Source organism: Vombatus ursinus, unplaced genomic scaffold (assembly GCF_900497805.2).
Source record: "Vombatus ursinus unplaced genomic scaffold, bare-nosed wombat genome assembly UNPS02006874.1, whole genome shotgun sequence".
Lineage (NCBI taxonomy): Eukaryota > Metazoa > Chordata > Mammalia > Diprotodontia > Vombatidae > Vombatus > Vombatus ursinus.
In genome coordinates this window covers 9,348,981-9,369,073 of record NW_020946652.1, presented here as the reverse complement: position 1 = coordinate 9,369,073, position 20,093 = coordinate 9,348,981, and the positions used below count along the sequence as shown (strand labels likewise).

The window sequence follows — 20,093 nt, the reverse complement described above, 5'->3', positions numbered from 1 at the left end:
TAGTTGTGGTGGGCTGTGATTGTGTCCTCTGGGCTGGTGGGGCTCCACAAGAGAAGATTGGGTAGCAGGAGCGTAGGGGTTGGGTGTGTGTGTGTGTGTGTGTGTGTGTGTGTGTGTGTGTGTGTGTGTGTGTGAGAGAGAGAGAGAGACAGAGAGAGAGACAGAGAGAGAGACAGAGAGAGAGACAGAGAGACAGAGAGACAGAGAGACAGAGGAGAGAGAGAGGAGGGAGGGAGAGACAGAGAAACAGGGGAGAGAGAGAGGAGGGAGAGAGAGAGGAGGGAGGGAGAGAGAGGAGGGAGGGAGAGACAGAGAGACAGAGGAGAGAGAGAGGAGGGAGGGAGAGAGAGAGAGAGGAGGGAGGGAGAGAGAGAGGAGGGAGGGAGAGAGAGAGAAAGACAGGTAGACAGAGAGAGAGAGAGAGAGAGAGAGAGAGAGAGAGAGAGGGAGGACAGATGGAGCTGCCCTGATGATAGTCTTGGCTGGCTCGCTATTTCCAGTGCTGATTGGACATGACCCAGGTAGTTGCAGGCTCACTACCCTTCCCTTCTTTTCTCCACTCTGCCCTCCCTGCTTGCCTCCCTCCCAGAACAGGATCTCTCTGCAGTTACAAGACAGACCCCTTTAAGTAAGCGAGAGTCTCCACTGGGCTCACGGTGATTCCAAACATTTAACTGGAAAGTCCAGATGATCTGGGTAGGGAGTGGGGCGCCCCCCCCCCCCCGCCTTGGCCTTCCCCACCTGCCTCTGGCTGCTCCTATTTTCAGGCCGGCAAGGGACTGCCCACGTGAGGGGCACAGAGGAGCAATTGACCAGGAGGCTGGAGGGCCTCTGGCCTGGCCCCAGCTCTCATTAGTTACTGGCCGAAGGGTTAGTCACAGCTCACAGGATCTTTTCTTCCCGGGACAATCCCCCCACCCCCTGTGTGAGGCAGCCTTCCTCACGGCTCAGCCAAGACGGAAGGCAGCTGAAGAGGCATCTGCCAGCCTTCTCCGAAGATGCCTGGCCGTCCACGAGCCCAGCCTCTGCAGCCGGTGGGCGGCGCTCTGTCCCTCTCCCCACATATTCTCCTTCTCATTTGAATACAGGTGCACTGCCCCTGTCCAGGCCTGGCCTGTCAGCTCCCCACCCCCTGCATTCAGCCAAGGAAGGAGGCGGGGTCGGAGCAAGCCTCTCTGCTCTGTTCATTCCTCTCCTGTTTTGTGGCCAGTTATGTCCAAAGTAAAGCGGAGGAAAGACTGCATTTGGTGTCTGGGGAACAGATCCTTCTGAAGTCATAGGACCCTGGGGGCTGTCCCCTTGCCCTCCCCAGGCTCCCTCCACGGGAGGCTCTGCTCACCCAGCCTCAGAGCTGGGTCCCTCCTGCTGGCTCTGAGACTCCATCTTTGCCCTTCCAGGATCTGTCTTGTTTGACGGTCTGATGATGGAATTGTCCCAGAGGCTGCTCAGGAGATGTCCGCAGCCACCAGGCTCCAGGGCTCCACAGGCGAGTTGTGATGGGGCCCGAGATCCGACAGAGGCAGGACCCTAGTGATGGGATGAGTCGGTGGATGGAGCCAGCCCCCAGCCAGCCGGGGATCTGAGTGCCACCCCCCCCCCCAGCAAGGGCATGGCCAAACCGTTCTTCAGACTCCAGAAGTTTCTTCGGCGCACGCAGCTTCTGCTCTTTGTGATCACGGCTGCCTATCTGATGGCTGGAAGCCTCCTGCTTCTCCAGCGCTCCCGCCTGGCCATGATGCCCCAGGGGCCACGACCAGCACCCAGCCCACTACAGGCCCTGCCCATGGCTGCTGTGGCCCTGGGTGTCGGCCTCCTGGACAGCGGCTCCAGCCGCCGAGAAGGCCGCAAGATCCTCCTGGGCATGGACGTGCTTCGGCGGCCACCCAGGGCTGAGCCGAAGCTTGGGCCCCGCTGGCTCGTGGCCCGCAACTCGGAGCTCCGGCAGCTGAGGAGGCACAGATTTGGTCACTTTGTGAGTGGCCAGGAAGGAGCTCTGGGCCCAGGGTCCCAGGATGGGGACCCCAAGGTCCTGAAAGAGGCCTCTGAGAGCCAAGGTAAGCCTGGTGGTTCTTCCTGGGCCGTCGGTGTGTTTACACGTGTGCATGGGGTGGGGAGGGCTGTTCATACCTGCACCCAAGAGCCCTCCCCTCTGCTCTCTGGTCACAGGGCATTGCCACCGGCCAGATTTGTGGGTGGACTCTGAGGACCCGGGAGGGGGACCCTCCCGGCACCTGACACCCTCTGTTCCCGTTGTCCCTCCTCCTCCCATCTCAGGGGTTTACTAAAGACTTGCCTTGTGCCTGGCAGTGTGCTAAGGCTTGGTTCTACAATTCCAGTGCAGGGCTGGGCATCTCGAGGGCTAAGCCTCTTCTTCTTGAGGTCTGACAGGGCCAGAAGGGCCTTGGGTGTGGGTGGGTGGAAATCCTTCAGGTGACAGGTGACCACCAGAAGGTTGGTGGGTCTGTGCCGCGGGGAGGGCAGCTCGCAGGGCGCTTCTGCTGTGCTTTGTGTCAGCAGCTGCGTTGGGGCCCCTGGCTTCTCTCCTTCATAGCATCCATAGCCCCCGGGCTCACCTAATGGGGTCCCGGGCAGGTCCCCTGGATGGAGCAGTCATTACGGTCCAAGGTGAGCCTGGCTTGGGGCACAAAGAATAGAGTGCTGGACTTGGAGTCAGGAAGACCTGAATTCAAATCCAGCCTCAGACACTTACTAGCTGTATGACCCTGGGCAAGTCACTTCACCATTTTGCTTCAATTTCCTCATCTGTAAAAGTGGGGGTAATAACAGTACCTCCCTCAAAGGGTTGTTGTGAGGATCTAATGAGATAATAATTGCACAGGACCTGGCACATAGTAGGAGCTTAATAAGTACTCGTCTCCTCCCTCCTTACCCCTCCTCCTGGCTGTGGCTACTGGGGACCCTGACTCTCAGATAACTCTTAGGCTACCAAGTGCTAGTAGCGCCCCTGCCCTGGTGGGTGGGAGGCTTCTGAATTCCCTTGTCTCAGCTTGTGTTTTTAGACCTATCACATTTGAGTGTCTGGGCCAGGCTCCAGAAAAGCCTGGATTTTAGGAGAGCAGAGAATGTGGCAGATTTTCAGTGTCAGAGTAGAGTGGAGTGGGCCTTTTTTATGCCCCTCACCTCACACCTTGCAGGGCACCCCAGCTGCTTCTGTAAGTAGGACAGGTCTGGCCCTCAGAGTGAGAGTGAGGGCCTGCTGGGCCCCATGGCAAGTTCATTTTGGGGCTGGGGATGGGGGGCAGACTCTGGATCGAATGGGGATGCTTAATCTGGAAGAGAAGGCAGGTGGGGGCTGACTGAGCTAGCTTCAGGGCAGGCCTTGGGCCCTGGCCCCGTCCTCCTTGCCCTTTCCCCAGCAGACAGCCTGGAAGAGGAGGGCGCAGTGCCCGGTGCTTGGCCGGGGCTGACACAGGGGCATTCCTGGGGTAAATGGCCACCTCCCACCTGGAGCCACCAGGCACCAAGCCCAGGATCCCTTGGGGCCGCACTGCTACTCTGGCTGCCTTGTGGTCTGGTCTTGTTTGCCTTTAGGTCACTGCCGTGATCTGAATTTTCTCCATCACTCTGACTTGTGGCCAATGATTAGGGGACAGGTAGGGTACGGTGGGCAGGGAGGAGGGGGTGGCTGATGCCAGGGCCTGACATGAGGCTGGAGGGCATGGGGCAGCTCTCCCTGCTCTGGATAGGCTGCATAGGCTTGCTGGGGCCCAGACCTCTGGGGATGGGGCACAGGGCCTGGTCCTGCAGGAGGAGGCTGTTGCCTGGGTCCTGGCCTTGGCAGAGGGGGCAGAGCTCACCCTGATCTGACATGCTGGTCAGAATGGACAGCTACATTCTGGTCACCTCTGGGTATGGGGCTCAGAGCCTGATGCACATGGAGGGAGGCTGCTGTCTGGGTCCTGGCCTGAGACCAGGGAGCTAAGCCTGCTTAGGGCGGGCTGACAGCCCTCTGGGGGCCCTCTGGCAGCTGCTGCCACTGCCTTCCCAAGGCCATCCATTGTAGCTTTCCAGAGCTTCATTCTCTCTAAGGTGGGTCGGGGAGGGGCGGCCTCAGCCTGGGAATGGCCCTCCTGTGTGCACTCCATGAGAGCGGCATTGTCTAGGGCAGAGGCTTCTTGGAAAAGGAATTTACATCTCATTTTTCATGCTTTACTTTGGGGTTTGGAAAAAATGAAGCTGGTCAAGCCCCAGCCCCTCGGTCAGCCACTGGGACAGCTAGATTTATTCCCAGGGATACTGGGGTTCGAAAAGCATCTGCTCCTGGGCTGTCAGACATCGTTAGAGGGGATGAAAAGGGTCCTGGAGGTAGATCTTCCAAGGTCTCCTTGGGGTAGCTCAGAAAGCATGAGCATTTCAGGGAAGGAGGGGCCTGAGATACCCCTGGACCTTCCCTTGGCCTTGGTGCAGGCAGGCCAAAAAGCCCTGGAAAGTGCCCTGGGTGAGGAGGGGAAGGCCCCTGCCCACTACCAGCACCCTCTAGCCAGGGTGAGGGTCTTTGAGTCAGCAGTCTGCCTTATTATTCCAGTATGATGGTGATGGTTGCTTGATTGTCTCTGGCTCTCTGTGACCCCATTTTGAGGTTTTCTTGGTAAAGATACTGGAGAATTCTCCAGGATTCTCATTTTACAGATGAGGAAACTGAGGCAAGCAGGGTGAAATGACTTGCCCAGGGTCACACAGCTAGTAAGTGTTTGAGGCTGGATTTGAATCCAGAAAGATGAGTAAGGTTACAAGCCCCAAATCTCAGTTTTCCAGGCCAGGCTTCCCTCCTGCTGAGATCCTGGCTTCCCCCTCTCCTTCTGTCTGACACCAGATCATGGTAGACATCTGTCCCCCTTTTCTCAGCTGCCCTTGCTCTGTGTCCTGCACATGCCCCTGTGAAATCCAGGCTGTAGCAGCCCCCAGGCAGTCTCAGATACACCCCCACCCCTTTCTCATCATGGGACATGCCGTGCTTCTTTCTTCCGGCCGAGTGAAAGAGAGCTCCCCATTCCTATGCAGATGACTGCTTTTCCCTGGGGAATTTTGGTCCTCAAGAACCTTCCTATCCTAGGCTCCCAAAGTCTATACCATTGACAACTTCTGTCAGGGCTGGTCACCTCTGGCATGGGGCATGGAGAATTTATGGAAGGAATGGAGGAAGCAAGGATGGAAGAGAGGGGAGGAGGAAGAAGGAAGGAAGAGATGGAGGGATGAAGGAAGGATGGAAGGAAGGGAGGGAGGGAAGGAGGGAGGAAGGAAGGAAGGGAGGGAGGGAGGAAGGAGGGAAGGAGGAAGAAGGAAGGAAGAGAGGAAGGAAGGAAGGAGGAAGGAAGGAGGAAAGGAAGAAGGAAGGAAGGAAGGGAGGGAGGTAGGGAGGGAGAAGGAGGGCAGACAGACAGACTTCTTTAAGATAACACATGGAAAGCTCACACTTACCTTAAAGCATCATATATATGCGCTGCTGCTGCTGTTATGGTCACCATCCATCCATCGCAGCCACCACCGCTAGGGCTGCCAGCGTGGCGCACAGGCTCCAGGACTGGGGGCTCCAGTCTGGCCCAGAGCAGGGATGCCCTGATGTCACTGAGCATGTGCACACCCTGTCCAGGGGTGGGGGAGGGGCTGGGGCAGGAGTGCCCTCAGAATGGTCCCCAACCATCCCGTGAGTGCTTCCTCTGCACCAAGGGCCAGGGATTCAAAGGGCGAAGGTCTCCAGGAGCCCCCAGCCCAATGGAGGAGCCAACGTGCAAACACTTGTGTAGATACAAGATGGAGGGCAGGGAAGCCAAGAGACATTTATTAAGTCCTTACTGTGTTCCAAAAACCATGTTAAAAGCTTTACAAAAATTAGCTCCTTTTATAGAATAGTAACACATAGGACAGGCAGCTTGGGGCGCCAGAGTGCACAGGCCACCAGGAAGACCTGAGTTCAAGTCTGACCTCAGATACTTCCTAGCTGTATGACCCTGGGCAAGTCACTTCACCCTATCTGCCTGTTTTCTCATCTATAACATGAGCTGGGGAAGGAAATGGCAAACCGCTCCAGTATCTTTGCCAAGGAAACCCCAAATGGGGTCACAGAGAATGGGATGGGACTCAAACGACCGAACAACAACATATAGGATAAATCAGAAACCACTTCAGAGGGATGTCACTGGCATTAGGGAAGATCAAGAAAGACTTCTTTCAGAAGAGAGAGGTTTGACCTGAGACTGGCAGGGAGCCAGGAAAGCCAGGAGGTGGAAGCAAGGAGCGAGAGGAAGGGAAATTCCTGGAGCCAGGAGAGGGAGCATCTTGGTGGTGGAACCTCCAGGAGCCTGGTGTCCCTGGATGGAAGAGAATGTGGGGGCGAGGAGTCAGGGGCAAGAAGATTGGAAAGGTGGGAGGGGGCAGGACGTGAAGGGTGTTGAATGGAGGCCATAGGGAGCCACTGGGGTTTATTGAGGTGGGGTGACATGGTTGGGCTTGTGCTTTAGGAAAGTCCCTGTGGCGGCTGAATGGAGGGTGGACTGGAGTGGGGAAAGACTGAGGCAGGCAGCACACCCCCCACCCCCCCTGCAGTGGTCCAGGTGTGGGTGAGGACAGTCTACACCAGGGTGGGGGCAGGGGCAGAGTGGAGGAGGGGATGCAGTGGAGAGATGTTGTGAGGGCAGAAATGATAGGTCTTGACAAAAGGTGGATACAGGGGGAGGGGGGAGAAAGATCGAGGAGAAGACCTCCCATGACACACAGGCTGATGTCTACCTTTTCGGGAATGGGGACGTTGGGAAGAGGGGAACACAATGAGGCTTTTGCAATGTTGGATTTGAGATGCCTATGGGACATCCAATTTGAGATACCCAGAGACAGTCAGAGATGCCCTGCTGGCAGTCAGGAGAGACGTCAGGGCTGGATCTAGAGGTCTGGAATTATCTGCTCAGCAATGATGGAGAACCCAAGGGAACCAATGCCGTCGCCAAGGGAGACAGCCTAGAAGGAGGAGTGGAGGGTCTGGACAAGGTGGTGTCTAAGTAGAGGCCTTTCTCCCAGAAGTTACTCCAAATGCCCCAGGACCCTCCCCCATCCCCCTACCCCAGCCCCAGCAGGGGCTTCCCAGGCCCAACCTACAGCCACACGGGGGCAAGAGTCCCCTCCTATTCTGGGTGTCCTTTGGGTCCTCCTGGGTAACATGACTCCTTTGAGGTCCCTTCCAAGTCTGGCCATGATCCACTGATCCCATCCAGCTGAGCTCAGACCTCTGCAGTGCTGGGGGCGGATGAAACAAGCCAGGACTTAGCAGGCACCTGAAGTATCCTCCCCTTGCCTCAGGGCATCTCCCTGGCCTCCTATAGGCCTGGGAACAATGAAGGGCAGACTCCCCCTCAGGACAGAGCCAGGGACTCCCTGGGACGCAGGTGAGGGCAGGGTGGTGGGAGAGGTACCTGGCCAATGGAAGGGCTCTCCCAGCATCGGAGGGCATGAGGCCACATTCCCAATTCAGTCCAGTACAACCTAGTTGCACAGACACTTAGTGTCTTCTCTGTGCACATCCCCGGGCTGGTCCTTACCTTCTGCTCGGGAATGAGGAAATACAGGACAATTTGAGAAGAGGCTCAGGAGCTGGAGCCTGTAGCCGGCAAAGGGGAGGGGGAGGGAGAAGAAGGTGTGTGGATCTATGAGATGGCTGGAGGTGCAGTCTCTTTGGCCATGAGAAATGAGGAGTCTGGAAAGGTCCACGAGGGCCCCGGGGTGCTGGGCTTCGAATGCCAGGTCAAAGCAGGAGGGAAGGAGGCTTAGCTGCTGACCTAGGACTCATTATTCTGGGACAGCTTCGTCCCCAGCAGGCCCCGGGATTTCCTGGCTGCCCAGAACTGTTAGAGAGAAGAGTCCTTCAGACAAGACGATTTGAGAGAAGGCCCAAAATCCCCTGCGAGGGGAGCTGGCCAGGGCTCTCACCCCCGGGACGGCATGGGATGATGGCACGGGCCGGCTCCCCAAGCAGGGTCAGCGCATCTGCAGGAAGGGGGTGCCAGGGTTCTCCCTGGGACACAGCCTGCCCCCAGCACCGCCTCAGCTTGGATCTCAGGACTCACCGGCCAAGACTTCAAGATGCCACGCCAGGATTTGGTTATGGTTAGCATTTCATGGCAGCTGCCCAGCAACCAACCTTACAAATACCACCTCACTGGATCCTCACCATAACTCTGGGAGGGAGGTGCTTCTATTTTCATTTCACAGATGAGGAAGTCGAGGCAGACAGGATCAGTAGGAGATGTTCCCAGGGAAGGTGAGCAAGTGCCTGGGAGCCCTGGGAAAGGTGTCTGGCACAAGTGGGATTTTGGCTGAGGCTTGGAAGGAGCCAGGGACGAGGTCAGTGGCCAACCTGTAGAGTGAAGAGAAAAGGGATTGGAAAGTGTAGACAGCCCTGAAAGGGAGGAGAGGTCTTGGACGATGGCTGGGATGGATGGGGGAGGGATGTGGAGTCATTCAGCCAATCAGAAGGCATGTGTAAGCACTTAGCATGTGCCAGACAAGAACTGCAAAACCCTCTAAAGGGAGGGGGGTTTGTATGCAGGAGGGAAGAACCAGCAGACAGGGAGAGACTGAGGCTTAGTCAAAGGTGAAGGAGAGAGCACGCTGGTGGTGCACGAGAAGCAGGGTCCCCCTCCGTGTGAGACAGGGGAGGAGGGGATGGTGTGGCAGACGGCATTCGAGGGGTGGGAGATGAAGGAGCTCTGTGGGAGTCGCTTCCAGCCTTTCAATGAAACAGGAAAGGAGGGAGAGTTGGGGAGGGGGCCTCCAGAGGTTTAGAGAGGGATGAATGGTTTTTGAAGGAGGCGTGGCATGAGTGGGAAGGTGTGGCAGCATCCGCCATCTGAAGACTTGAATTCTTAGCTGGCTTCAGGATTTCCTTTAGCTTCATTCAGCAGCCCTAGTGGGAGGGAAAGCAGCAGATGGTGGGAGTGGTCCGAGGCTGGGACTTGGCAGGGATTCAAGAGAAGAAGACAGTGTAGAATGGCCCTGGTTCTCCAAGGGGTCCAGATGGGGAAGGAAGGAAAGTGTACCTAGTTCCAGGAATGGCCCAGAAGGGCACCAAGAGCCTGAGGATGAGAGAGAGAAGGGTTCACAGGGTCACAAGGCCGAGGGAAAGGAGGGATGACCCCAGACTGGGAGCAGATCAGGGAATTTCAGAGTTCAGGGACATGTGGGTGACCAGCAAGGTCAAGGGCACACCCATCTTTGCAGGTGGCTGGTGTGCATGGGGAGGGGGTCATGGGAAGGTAGAGGGTTTGGGGGCAATCTGTATGTGCACCGACATCCTCTAGTGAGAGCACAGGAGTTGGGGAGGGGAGATGAACTGTGAGCTGGCACTGACCTCCAGGGGGAAGAAGAGGGATGTCCCAGAGGTCTGAGGACAACAGCCGCCAGAATATTGTTTGGGTAATAGCTATGGAGGAAGCCACTGAACGCTGGTGATGAAGGGAGAATGCAAAGGTGGCCGTGGAAAAGGAGTATTCTGACTGCCACCCCAACTAGCAACTGGGGAGGGGAATGAAAGGGCAGCCCTTGCCGCAAAGGGAGGCCAGGGATGCTGGGCCCTGGGAGGCTCTCCCTCAGAGCTCCACCTGACCCGGGGGCTGGCAAATGAGAGCCCAAGGCACCATCTGCCACCAGGGAGCATCCTGGAATGGGGAGCCCCCCCTTTTTCTGGCTAATGTCAGTAGAGGAAATCTTGACTCCTGACTTTGCAGACCACGGGGGCTGCTTCCCTGGCCCTGGTCCTGGCCTTGGCCTAGAAGCCTCAGTCCTAGTGAATTCTTTTCCTAGTAAGTCAAGGTCACCATCCAGAAGGATGGGTCTTAAGACTGTGGGCCAGAGGTGAGCAGTGACCAAGGTGGGAGCAGAATAGAGGTTGCATGACCAGGTCCAAGGGGCCTGACATCCCCTCTCAACGGAGAGGCCCCATCCTCACAGTAGACCACCTGGAGCCAAGCCTGACCAAGAGATTTCTCACTGGGCCGTAGCCGTGCTCAGTTTTTTTTTTTTGGTGTGTGTGTGTGTGGGTATATGGGCCCTTTTCTTCCTGGACTCAGATAACTGGGCTCACTTCATGCTGTGGTAGTTAATAATAACGCTAGCACACATTTATGTAGCGCCTACTGTGCGCCGGGCACTGTGCCTTTAAACGCTTTACAATTATGATCTTACTTGAGCCTTACAACAACCCTGGGAGGGAGGTGCTGTTGTTACCCTCATTTTACAGATGACGAAACTGAGGCAAACAGAGGTGAAGTGATGTGTCCAAAGTCACACAGCTAGTGAGTGTCTGAGGCTGGATTTGCACTCACATCGTCCTGATTCAGGCCTAGCGCTATGTCCTCTGTACCACCGAGATGGTTAAAACAATGGTCACGGGCTCCGATCCTGCCTCAAGCCCCTGTTGGCTGTGTGGCCTCCCTGAAACTCCATTTCCTCACGTGCCCAATGGGCGTAATAACAGCAGAGGCATCACAGGCTGCCAGAGAGAGTCTAGCGAGGGAACAGGCATGGGGCAGGGCTGGAGTTCCTTGGCCAAGATGGCTTCTTCTGTCCCATCTAGTGCATCATCTCTGATGCTCTTACACTTCAGACAGACCTCCCTCCTGCTTGTCACCGCCACCATGCTGCCTGTCCCCATGACCACAAGGAGCTTGCAAGCATGGCCCGACCCCTGCTCTCAGGAAACGGCCTGCTTGGCTTACCCTGGGGTGTATGAGAAGGGGGGAAGCTGGGGTCTTTTTCCCAGGGGGTCGTGGGCCCTAAGCCATAGACAGGGAGGCCATCTTTCCCAGAAGAACTTTAGACACCTGGCTGCTGGCCCAGGGAGCTTTGAAAACCAGCGGCTTTTGCACTGCCTGGGTCAGACGGGCCTTTGACAGCTATTGCTGCCTGTACCTGAGACAGTCATGTCAGGATGGGCTCCTTCCCCCAACCCCAGGCAAGTCGTATGAGGGGACAGTCTCCATCTCTGCAGAGTCTCAAAGGAGACAAGGGGAGCTAGTCAAAGCAGGAGGGGTCATGGTCAGACCCCTGCCTTCTGGAGGGCTTGGCCAGAGAAGGGGCCTGGAGGAGGCTTTACCACAGGTGGATGGAGGCAGAAAGGTAGGAGCTGCCCACTGAGACATGCAAGGCCCGTTATCTGTTGGAAGTCTGTGGACATAAGCCCCAGGCCAGCAGGGTCTCCCAGGCAGAGAGATGGTCCATAAAGCAAAGATGGGAGCTAAGCAGGAGACTGCAGACAAAGCTGGCCTTTCTCTGAGTCCTGGGCAGTGCGCCATCTTCCTGAAAGGGAGGCTTTGCGAGGAGCGGGGCTCTGGGAGGCGTCTCCATCGTGGCCAGTTTCGTTACACCCTGGAAGGTGGCCAAGATGGAATCGTTGGAAAAATAGGAACTTCCTCGTGGAGGTTTACCTTCTATTGACAGTAATTTTCAGTGACACACCACTGTTTCTGAAACTGGGTGAATGCCCTTGTTACCACGTGGCCATCCGGACGTTTCAGGAGCGGTGGCAGCGTCGCTCACAATCATCTGTGTGGAGGCTGTAGTCCAGATGACAGATGCGCCTCGCCATCACCCTCCTAGGGCAGTGTCCATCAGGTGTGCCTCACAGCTCACGTGTCTGAAGCCACAAGGAGGTCGGCAAGCCCTTTGTCATGGCCCCAGACTTGGGGCCACCCCTGTCCCATTAGCAGACGTTAGACCCCCTCGTGAGAATGGGTGAGATCTGCCAGAGATCGGCCCGTTTTGAAGGAATTGCAGGTTCAGGACTGCAGTATCCCAGAGCCTGAAGGGGTCTCCGAGGCCACAGGTCCAAGTGATGCTCGGCCAAGAAGCCCCATGGCCACAGAAGCTATTAATAGGTGGCTCCTTGAGAGCATCTGACTAGATTGAGCTTTCCGGTGGCTGAGTCCTCTGACACCACCTGCCTGTTCCCCTCTGCTCCCACAGCCATCACGTCCAGTCTGGCTGCCCTCACGTGACCACAGGACTGAGTAGTGGACCCTCTGCTGTCTCCATCCTGAGTTTCCTTTCACCAAGTCTAAATTCTTATTTCCTGGTTCTGCCACTTATGGCTTGTCAAAACTAGTCCACTTCTGCTCCAAGTGACCACCCTTCAGACACTGGCCACAGTGCTCCTCCCCCTCCCTACCTCCATCTAGACCTCTGCATTTCTTCTGATGGTCCCTAGAGGGCACAAACCAGAGGCCCATCGCCGTCCTGTTTGCCCTACTCTGGACATGGCTGAGCCTCTCAAGGTCCTTCCTGACATGGGGTTCCCCGAATGTAACGTGGTGCTCCAGGCATAAACTAACCTTATCCCTAGACCACAGGATCTTCTTCATGTGAGCCCCAGTTTGTATCCATGTTTGTGGCTGTGGTGCTGACTTATGTTGAGCTTATGAAACACACTGCTAGATGCTTCCCAGGAGCAATCGATCAGCATTTATTAAGCACCTGTTATGTGCCAGGCACTGCGCTACGTGCTGAGGAGGCCACCTGACCCTCAAGGAGGGAGTGTAACAGGGAGACGCCAGATACACAGGACTTGCTGCCTCTCCGTTCTTCCCCAGTTTGTGCTTGTTAGGTCCATTTATGAAGCCAGCGGAAGAATTTGCTTTTATTCTTGTAGAATTGGGGTCTTGCTTGCTTTCCAGCCCTCTTGGGGGATCTCCGCAGCCAGATTCTTCCCCAGATCTTAGGCACCCACACATTTGGTAAGTGGGTCACGTATGCCGGTGGCTCTGGGGCCACTTGAGCTGACTGCCAAGATCTGGTGGTACCCTCTGCTCCCCCAAGGATCCTCTTGCTAGCCTAACACTGTTTGTGTGGATTATTCCAGCAGATACTATGTGTGTCTAGGCCTCACACTCCTGGGATAACTCCCTTTTGTCTTATTCCCCACTGCGTTTCCTAATGGCTCAAACCTCCCAAGGAGAGTCAGAAGAAACGTTTAATTGAGGTAATAAGAGCATCACAATGTGAAGGGATCTGTGTGGGTCAGCACTGAGTCTCATTCGTCCCTTCTCGCCAAGGTGTAAGCTTCCCAAGCCCCTCAGAGTGGACAGGAGGGAGGAAGGTGGCCAGAGCTCGCCACCTCCCAGCAGAACACTCGGCTTCTTTCTAGTATGGGCATCCTTTCCCCTTGTCCTAGGACCTCAGCTCCTTTGAGGTCCACTGCTCCATTCCCACCATCACCCCTGAAAACTTCTCATGGGCACTCCAGATGCTTCCACAAACATCTCACAGGCACCGTAGCTGCTTCCACCAACCAACCCATCTATGCGAGACCATCTTGACAGACAAAATATTTGCTTCCTAGAGGAACCATTTATTTTAGAAGCAAACATTTCCAGAATTAGTCAACTGCTCTCTGGCTTTTCTTTTTGTGCTGTTAAGACAGCCAAATGTTTTCAAATAGTTCCCACCTTTTCTCTCCATGAACAGAAGTCATCCCGTTGGGAACACTTGCAAATGGTATACTCTGGTATTGGCCAAGTTCCCTAGTAAATTCATACATGGCTGCAATTTCGGGGACAGAAATATGCATTAAGAAAATAGAATCCAGAAGATGTGAACAGCAAGATGACAGCGAACAGTTTTCAGCTTAAATCCTAAACCCCTCTACCTCCAAACAATAAGAAATGGGATATAGATGTCAAAATTAACATTTCATCGAGAAGACAAGAAACAATTTCTCATCAGGGTCATCTCTCCTCAGATCCCCTCTTTCCCCTGAAGGACTCATGAGTTAAAAAGTTCAGAAGAAGGGCATTTTTGGTAAGTTGGGGCATGATGCCCCACACAACCCCCTGGGGCTTCCAGGCTGTTTTCCAGAAGCGCTCGCTCCTGCAGGAAAGCCTCCCCAGTGACAGGATGCCAGCTTCAGGACAGAAGGTGCCAGCCTCCTGGGCACTGCCTGCTCTCACATTCCAGTGGAAATCAAGTGACTGACTTCAGAAACTTCCACTGTATTGGGGTGAATCCTCTTTGTAGGAGGTTGCTCTGGTCTTCTTGGCATCCTGGTGTGGGGGCATGCATGTGGTCTGAATTCTGTAATTGCATGTGGACAATTCCTACAAATCTCTGTGATGCTGAGACATTTAATGTCTGATTCAACAAATTCCAAAAGTACAGTCCTATGCTGGGCAGGGCAGTGCCAGAGCCGAACCTGATGGGAAGCTAAGGATTCTGGGGGCAGGTGACCGTCTAGTCGCCCAGTTTGGCTGGAGGACAGAGTATATGCTGAGGACAGAGTAGGGGCCTAAGGTGAAGGCTTTTCCCCACAATGGGCTCCCTGCTTCTCCAGCCTAGAAAAATGCAGAGAAGGTCAGTCTTTACCTAAAACCCCCTCAAAGCCAGAAAGAGACCTGAGTGGGGCTGGGGATGGGGGGTGGTAAGGAGGCAATCAGCCAGAGAAAGACCATCAGTGCCAGGGGGGCATCTCTCCTGCCATCCTGCCCCCCCCCAGTCTCTCCTGCCATTCCCCCCTACCATGCCTGCTGGGAGCACAGCAGACTCTGTTCACTCCCCAGGTAAGGTGCCCCCACTCTGAGGGGGCTGATCTCTCTCCCATCCTCACAGGCTCCTATATGGGCTGCTTCATTGACAGTGTCCAAGACAGGACTCTGAAGGGAGCTGTGTTTTATGATCTGAGGAAGATGACAGTGGCGAACTGCCAGGAAGCCTGTGCTGAGCGGTGAGAGTCATGGGGGAGAGGGTATGGGGGTGGGAGTGGGGAAGAGGTGGGGGGTGCTCAGTGAGAGGCACAGGAAGCGGAGAGGCGGCCACCTTCACACCTTTCCCCCAACCCCCCTGCAGCCTTTCCTAGAGTCACTCTCCTAAGAGTCACAGGTGGGATGTGGGGAGGGGGGAGGAGAAGAGGGTGTGCTCAGTGAGAGGTACAGATAGCGGGAGGCACCCATCTCCGCCTTGGCTCCTCTGTCCCCTGGCCAGCCACCTCTCCTAGGGTCACCAGGCTGGGGAAGGGCCCCATGGGGATGACCTGAAGGAAGGGGGATGGTCAGGGTAGAGAAGAGAAGGTTCTTGGGGAGCAGGAGAGTGAGGGATCAGGCAGAGTGAGCCAGGCGCCAAAGTACAGGGGACTGGGGCAGATATGGAGAGAAGCTTCCTGACCCAGGGAAAGCAGAAGCTAAGCGCCCTCCCCCCCCATCCTTGGGGCTCATCCCATAAAGCCTGGTTGACCACTTCCCAAGAGGGGTCTCAAGACCCTCAAGGTCCTGGGCAGCTCTGAGAGGCTCCTCCAAGTCGAGAAGGCATCACCTGAATAAACTGTAACAAATTTAGCTCATCGGTGTGGTCCATTCTACTGTCCTGGGGCCACAGATGTTCAGAGCTGGACACTTCTGCTAACCCCTGCCCATGCAGTAAGTCAGCCATGCCTTGATCCACCTTTGCCAGAGGCCTTGTGGAGAGGGGAATCTCACACCATCTTGGATTGCTCTGGGCTCTGAGGGTCTTAGTGACCCACAAGCTCATTGAGAGTCAGGCCCACAGTAAGGTATGTTAGTCAAGGGCATTAGGGCTGCATTGAGACAGAGAATGTCCAGGACTGGGGCAGGGGGAGCAGCCTTTTGCACTCTGCCCCCCAGGCCATAGCTGGAGTAGGGTGCTCAGTGCTGGGTCCCCCATTTTAGGAGGACGCAGAGAAGTTGGACAGTGTCCAGAGGGGGCAACCAGGATGATGCTAGAGAAGAGAACAGGCTTGTTGTGACAGGCAGGAGGGACAGAAGCTGGGGTGGGCATCCCCCTAGAAGGCCACAGGTGCTTCCCTCAGGGAATGGCCACTCAGCCCTCCTCAGCCTCTCTTGTTTCTGTTCAAGCCATTGCCTCTTCCCCATGAGTCAGACTCTGCTGTGAGACTTGGGGGATGCTGGCTACCCAGGGCCTTCCTCTCTAGGGCCTCCAGTCTCCTGGGAATAGCCCAAGGGTCTCCCTCTGATTCCTGGGATGCTTCCAGGCCATTTCCCAGACCCAGCCCTGGTCCCTAGACTGCAGTGGCCCAGGGGGGCAGGGGTGGGGTGGGGCGAAGGAAGTTGCTGGAGGTCCATCTCAGGGTTCCCCAGTTCTTGTTAGGTCTAGAAGAGCTTCCTGACACATCAGCCCCCAGAGTGAGGGCCCCACTCCCACCCACGCAAGGCTCCATCCCCATGTGAGAGGGGAAGGCCTCCAGTGAGCCCCCTGCCTGAGGCTGCCACCCCACTCTGGGATAGATCTCCCTGTTAGTTGTTCCTTCTCTCCAGCCTAAATCGGCCTCCTGTAATCTCTGCCCTGCGTAAGATCCCGGAGCCTTTCCAGGAAGCCGGGCTGTGAGCATCTGAACAAGAACGCTCTGGGCCCGGGGTCCTGGCAGTGAACCGGCCTGAGTTCTGGGCAGCCCTGCTCCGGCCAGGCTCAGACCTTGGGCCAACTTGCCCAGGGAGAGACAATCGGACATGGGCTCCATCCTGGCCCAGGCCCAGCTTTGCTGGGTCAGTCCCTTTGTCCCTTCTCTGTGGGGGCCTGAGCCCTGCCTGACCTGGGCCTGTCTGTCCCCCAGGTCCTACACCTATGCGGGCCTCCAGTATGGCGCTGAATGTTACTGCGGGAACAGGTTGCCCAAGAGAAGGTCCAAGGCGGAGGAATGTAACCGGGAATGTCGGGGGGAGAAGGGCTCTGTCTGCGGGGGGCTCAACCGGCTCTCTGTCTACCACGTCGGGGGGCTCTCACTCAGCTCCGCCAAACGTAAGTGCTGCTGGCAGCCAAGGGGGGCTGGAGACCCCGGAGGGCAGAGGGGGCACCAGACCCTGTTACTGGAGCTCAGAGGAACCTCGTGTGTGCCCAGCTCCAGGCTGGTTGCTGAGGAGGAGGAGGAACAGAGATGAAGAAAGGGACCAGAGAGGAGGAGGAAGAGGAGAAAGGGGAGGAGGAGGAGGAGAGACTCCTGCCTGCTCCCAGGGAGCTCCCAGTCTTCACTGGCATGATCCAGCCTTAGGCCACAGGCCCCGTGTGAGGATCAGAGGAGATACTCGTCTGACATGACCGGAGAGGCTTCATGCAGGGGCTGGGATCCAAGCTGGGCTTTGGATGTACGGGAGGACCAGAGCCTCCTCCAGAGAAAAATGCATATTGCTGGGGCCCTCAGAGTGAGGGAAGCTGGCTGCAGAGGCCCACACCTCCCTGGCTCCCATCATTCCCCAGACTTGGTAGTGGGACAGTTAGGGAGTGGAGGAGACCTGGAGGAGCCCCTGGACCTCAGATAGGGACACCTACTTTGGCCCCCATCCTGTGGGGCTCTGGGAACTGCCTCCACGTGTTCCCTCAGGCTGGACACGGAACACTGCTTGGCTCCTGTCGGCCTGTGGGGCCTGTGAGGGTGGTGCACGGCCAGAGGGATGTCCTGGGCCTCATCCTGGCTCCCCTGGAGAAGAGGCCGCTGCTGGTGCCCGGGGCACCAGTGTTGGTCACACAGGGCCTCCATGTTCCCATCATGGGCAGGGCAGGGCTGAAGGCTGGGTCTCAGAGTGAGGAAGCATCAGGGGTTTCTTTTCCATCATTGGGCAGCAGATTCCTGGGCTGCCCCCCACTATTGGGGGGGTCCTACCTGGGTCCTTCTGGGATGGCTCAGAGATTTCACCCAAAGGGAGCACCCAGATGGGGCTGGGGGAGCCCACTCAGGCACAGAGAGCCATGTCACAAGGTACCAACCCATTCAGGTACCAGTAGCTCCCTACTTGGGACTGATGGGCATCATGCCCAGGACATTCATTCATTGTTCTCTGAGGTTCTCTCCCTGATCTGGTGTCTGAGTGTGGGCCCATGTAAGCATGCTGGTGCACTCGTACACACATGTGCACATGCACAGGTTGTATACCATGTGTCTATGTGGTTGTACATGGGCATATATGTACATGCATGGGGGCAATTTTCCCCAAAGCCCAGACTCTGCCCTGTGGGGAGGAGAGGAGGGAAGGGACACAGCAGGGGAAGATCTGGCTGCCCCCCACGTTCCCCAGCCTGAATGGCAGTACCCCAGGTCCTACCAAGATTCCTCTGGGGTCTCAGCTGGCCTGAAGATGGCAGTGCCCACCAATTGGTTGGTTGAGTCATTCACTGACTCATGGATTGATTGATTTATTCATTCATTAACAACATGTAAATGGAGAGCCAGGCTGACCCCAGGGGCAAACAAGCAGAGAGTGAGTGGGGGCACGTTCAAAGCACTGTGCTGTCAGGGATGTCCAGAGGCTCAGAGACCAGAGAGAATACACAGGGACCCTTGGGGAGGGGGCAGAAGAGGCTGCTCGGGGGAGGGGGCCATTGCAGCGAGGCCTTGAAAGAAAGGTGGGGGTGGGGGAGGACCCTACAGGGCCTGGGCAAGGGTCTAGAGGCAGGAAATCCCTTGGCATGTGGGAAGCTCATGTAGAAGGGCCTGGGTCTGCTCTCCTTGCATGCAACCTCCAAGCTGCCTCCAGAGGCCCCCCACCCAAGCCTCCCACTGCTCCTGGGGCTGTCTCTCCTTCCAGCCTGATGAGGCTTTTTCATTCAGGATACTGCGTTATTCTATCCACTTGCTACTGAGCTGAGACTCTCCATGCCACAGCCCCCATGCAGCCCCACTTCCTCCTCAGCTTCCCTTTTCCCTGTCTTGGAGGCCCCTTTGGGCAGGCGGGCTACCTAGCCGCCTGGCCTGGAGTCTCCTTCCCTGCCCCCCTCCTCTTCCTGGGCTTCTCCTGTTGACAATGGAGAGAGGGTTTGTTGTTGCCATGGCAACCTGTGGGCCCCCATTGTCCATCCACCCCAGGCCTTTAATGAGCCGAGAGCAAGTCTGTCCAATGCTACCCTTTGAAGGGCTGACTTTGGTCCCCTCTGAGCCAGAACCCAAACACGTTGTGCAGTCTGAGACAGGCAAGGCCAGAGCAGGCCCAAGATCTCTATTTATGGCTGCCTGCCGGCCCCTCCTTGCTTTCAGAAGTCTGGGGTCTGCATGTAGATTTGTGGGCTTCCTCACTGTGTATATAAGTAGTGTAGGGGGAAGATGCCAACCTCTGGAACCTGCTAGCTGCCCAGGGTGAGGGCAGTCTTGGGGTGGAACCCCTCTGACACCTGCTCAGGACCATGTGTCCAAGGGCCACAAGAACAGCAGAGCTCCCTGGAGCACCAGTCCTGCATCCAGCCTGGCCCCCACAGCTGCCAGTGAGGGGAGCAGGTCTTGCAGAGAAGGGCATGGCTGCCCCCCAACCACCACCAACCCCAACAAGCTGCAGCCCCCACCCCCTCAGCAGCCACAGTTTCTGTAGACCCAGAACAGATGCTGTCCATCAAACGGCTCAGCCTCAGTGATGGAAATCATTCTATCAACAGACTTTGCCCTTTCCATCCTCCCGCAGCAGAACCTCCTAGAGTCAGTTAATAAGCATGTATTAGGAGTCCAGGAGGCATCAGGCTCTGGACTAAATGTTGGGGATACAAAAACAGCCCCTACCCTCCAGGGGCTTCCAGTCTAATGGGGAGACAACGTGCAAACCACCCTGTACAAACAAGCCAGGAACAGGATGAAACCGAGAGAATTAACAGGGCAGGCACCAGCATTAAGGGGGAACAGAGTTCCTTGAGAAAAGGGACTGTCTTTCTTTCCTGTTTATGTCCCCAGTTGGCACAGAGTAAGCATTTAATAAATATTCATTCATTCACCCACCCACTCATTCATTCACCCACCCATTCATTCACTCACTCATTCGTTCATTCCAGGATTCTCTCTGCTTAGCTCCAGAGAAGCAGGTCCAGGAGCTGAGGACAGAACTTTCTGTATTTGGAGTCAGAGGCACCACCATCCTGGGAAGGGGCTGGAGTAAAGACCAGCTCATCAGCTCAGGCTGAGCTGAGTAGCTCGGAAGAGGCAGCCTAGGGTGGAGGCTGGGATCTATGCCTCAATGGCCCCTTTGCCCACGAGGAAGCCTTTGCTGGAGACCTCACCTGGGCAATGAGAGGAGGAGGGGAGAGCTCTCAGCCAGTCACCAAGTATTCATGCAGCACCTGCTTGCTAGGTCCTGGGCCAGCCAGGACAGAGAATT

General features: G+C 56.3%; 1 protein-coding gene across 1 annotated transcript in view; it reads left to right on the top strand.

The window, feature by feature from the left end:
• Window positions 1-1,609: 1,609 nt before the first annotated feature.
• The window catches only part of WSCD1 (WSC domain containing 1), a 44,276-nt gene continuing 25,792 nt past the window's right edge, over window positions 1,610-20,093 (top strand). Inside the window, exons 1-3 of the mRNA XM_027848910.1 lie at window positions 1,610-2,054; window positions 14,605-14,719; window positions 16,580-16,764. Coding sequence (XP_027704711.1) covers window positions 1,610-2,054; window positions 14,605-14,719; window positions 16,580-16,764 — 745 coding nt within the window. The remainder of the gene's footprint in view (window positions 2,055-14,604; window positions 14,720-16,579; window positions 16,765-20,093) is intronic.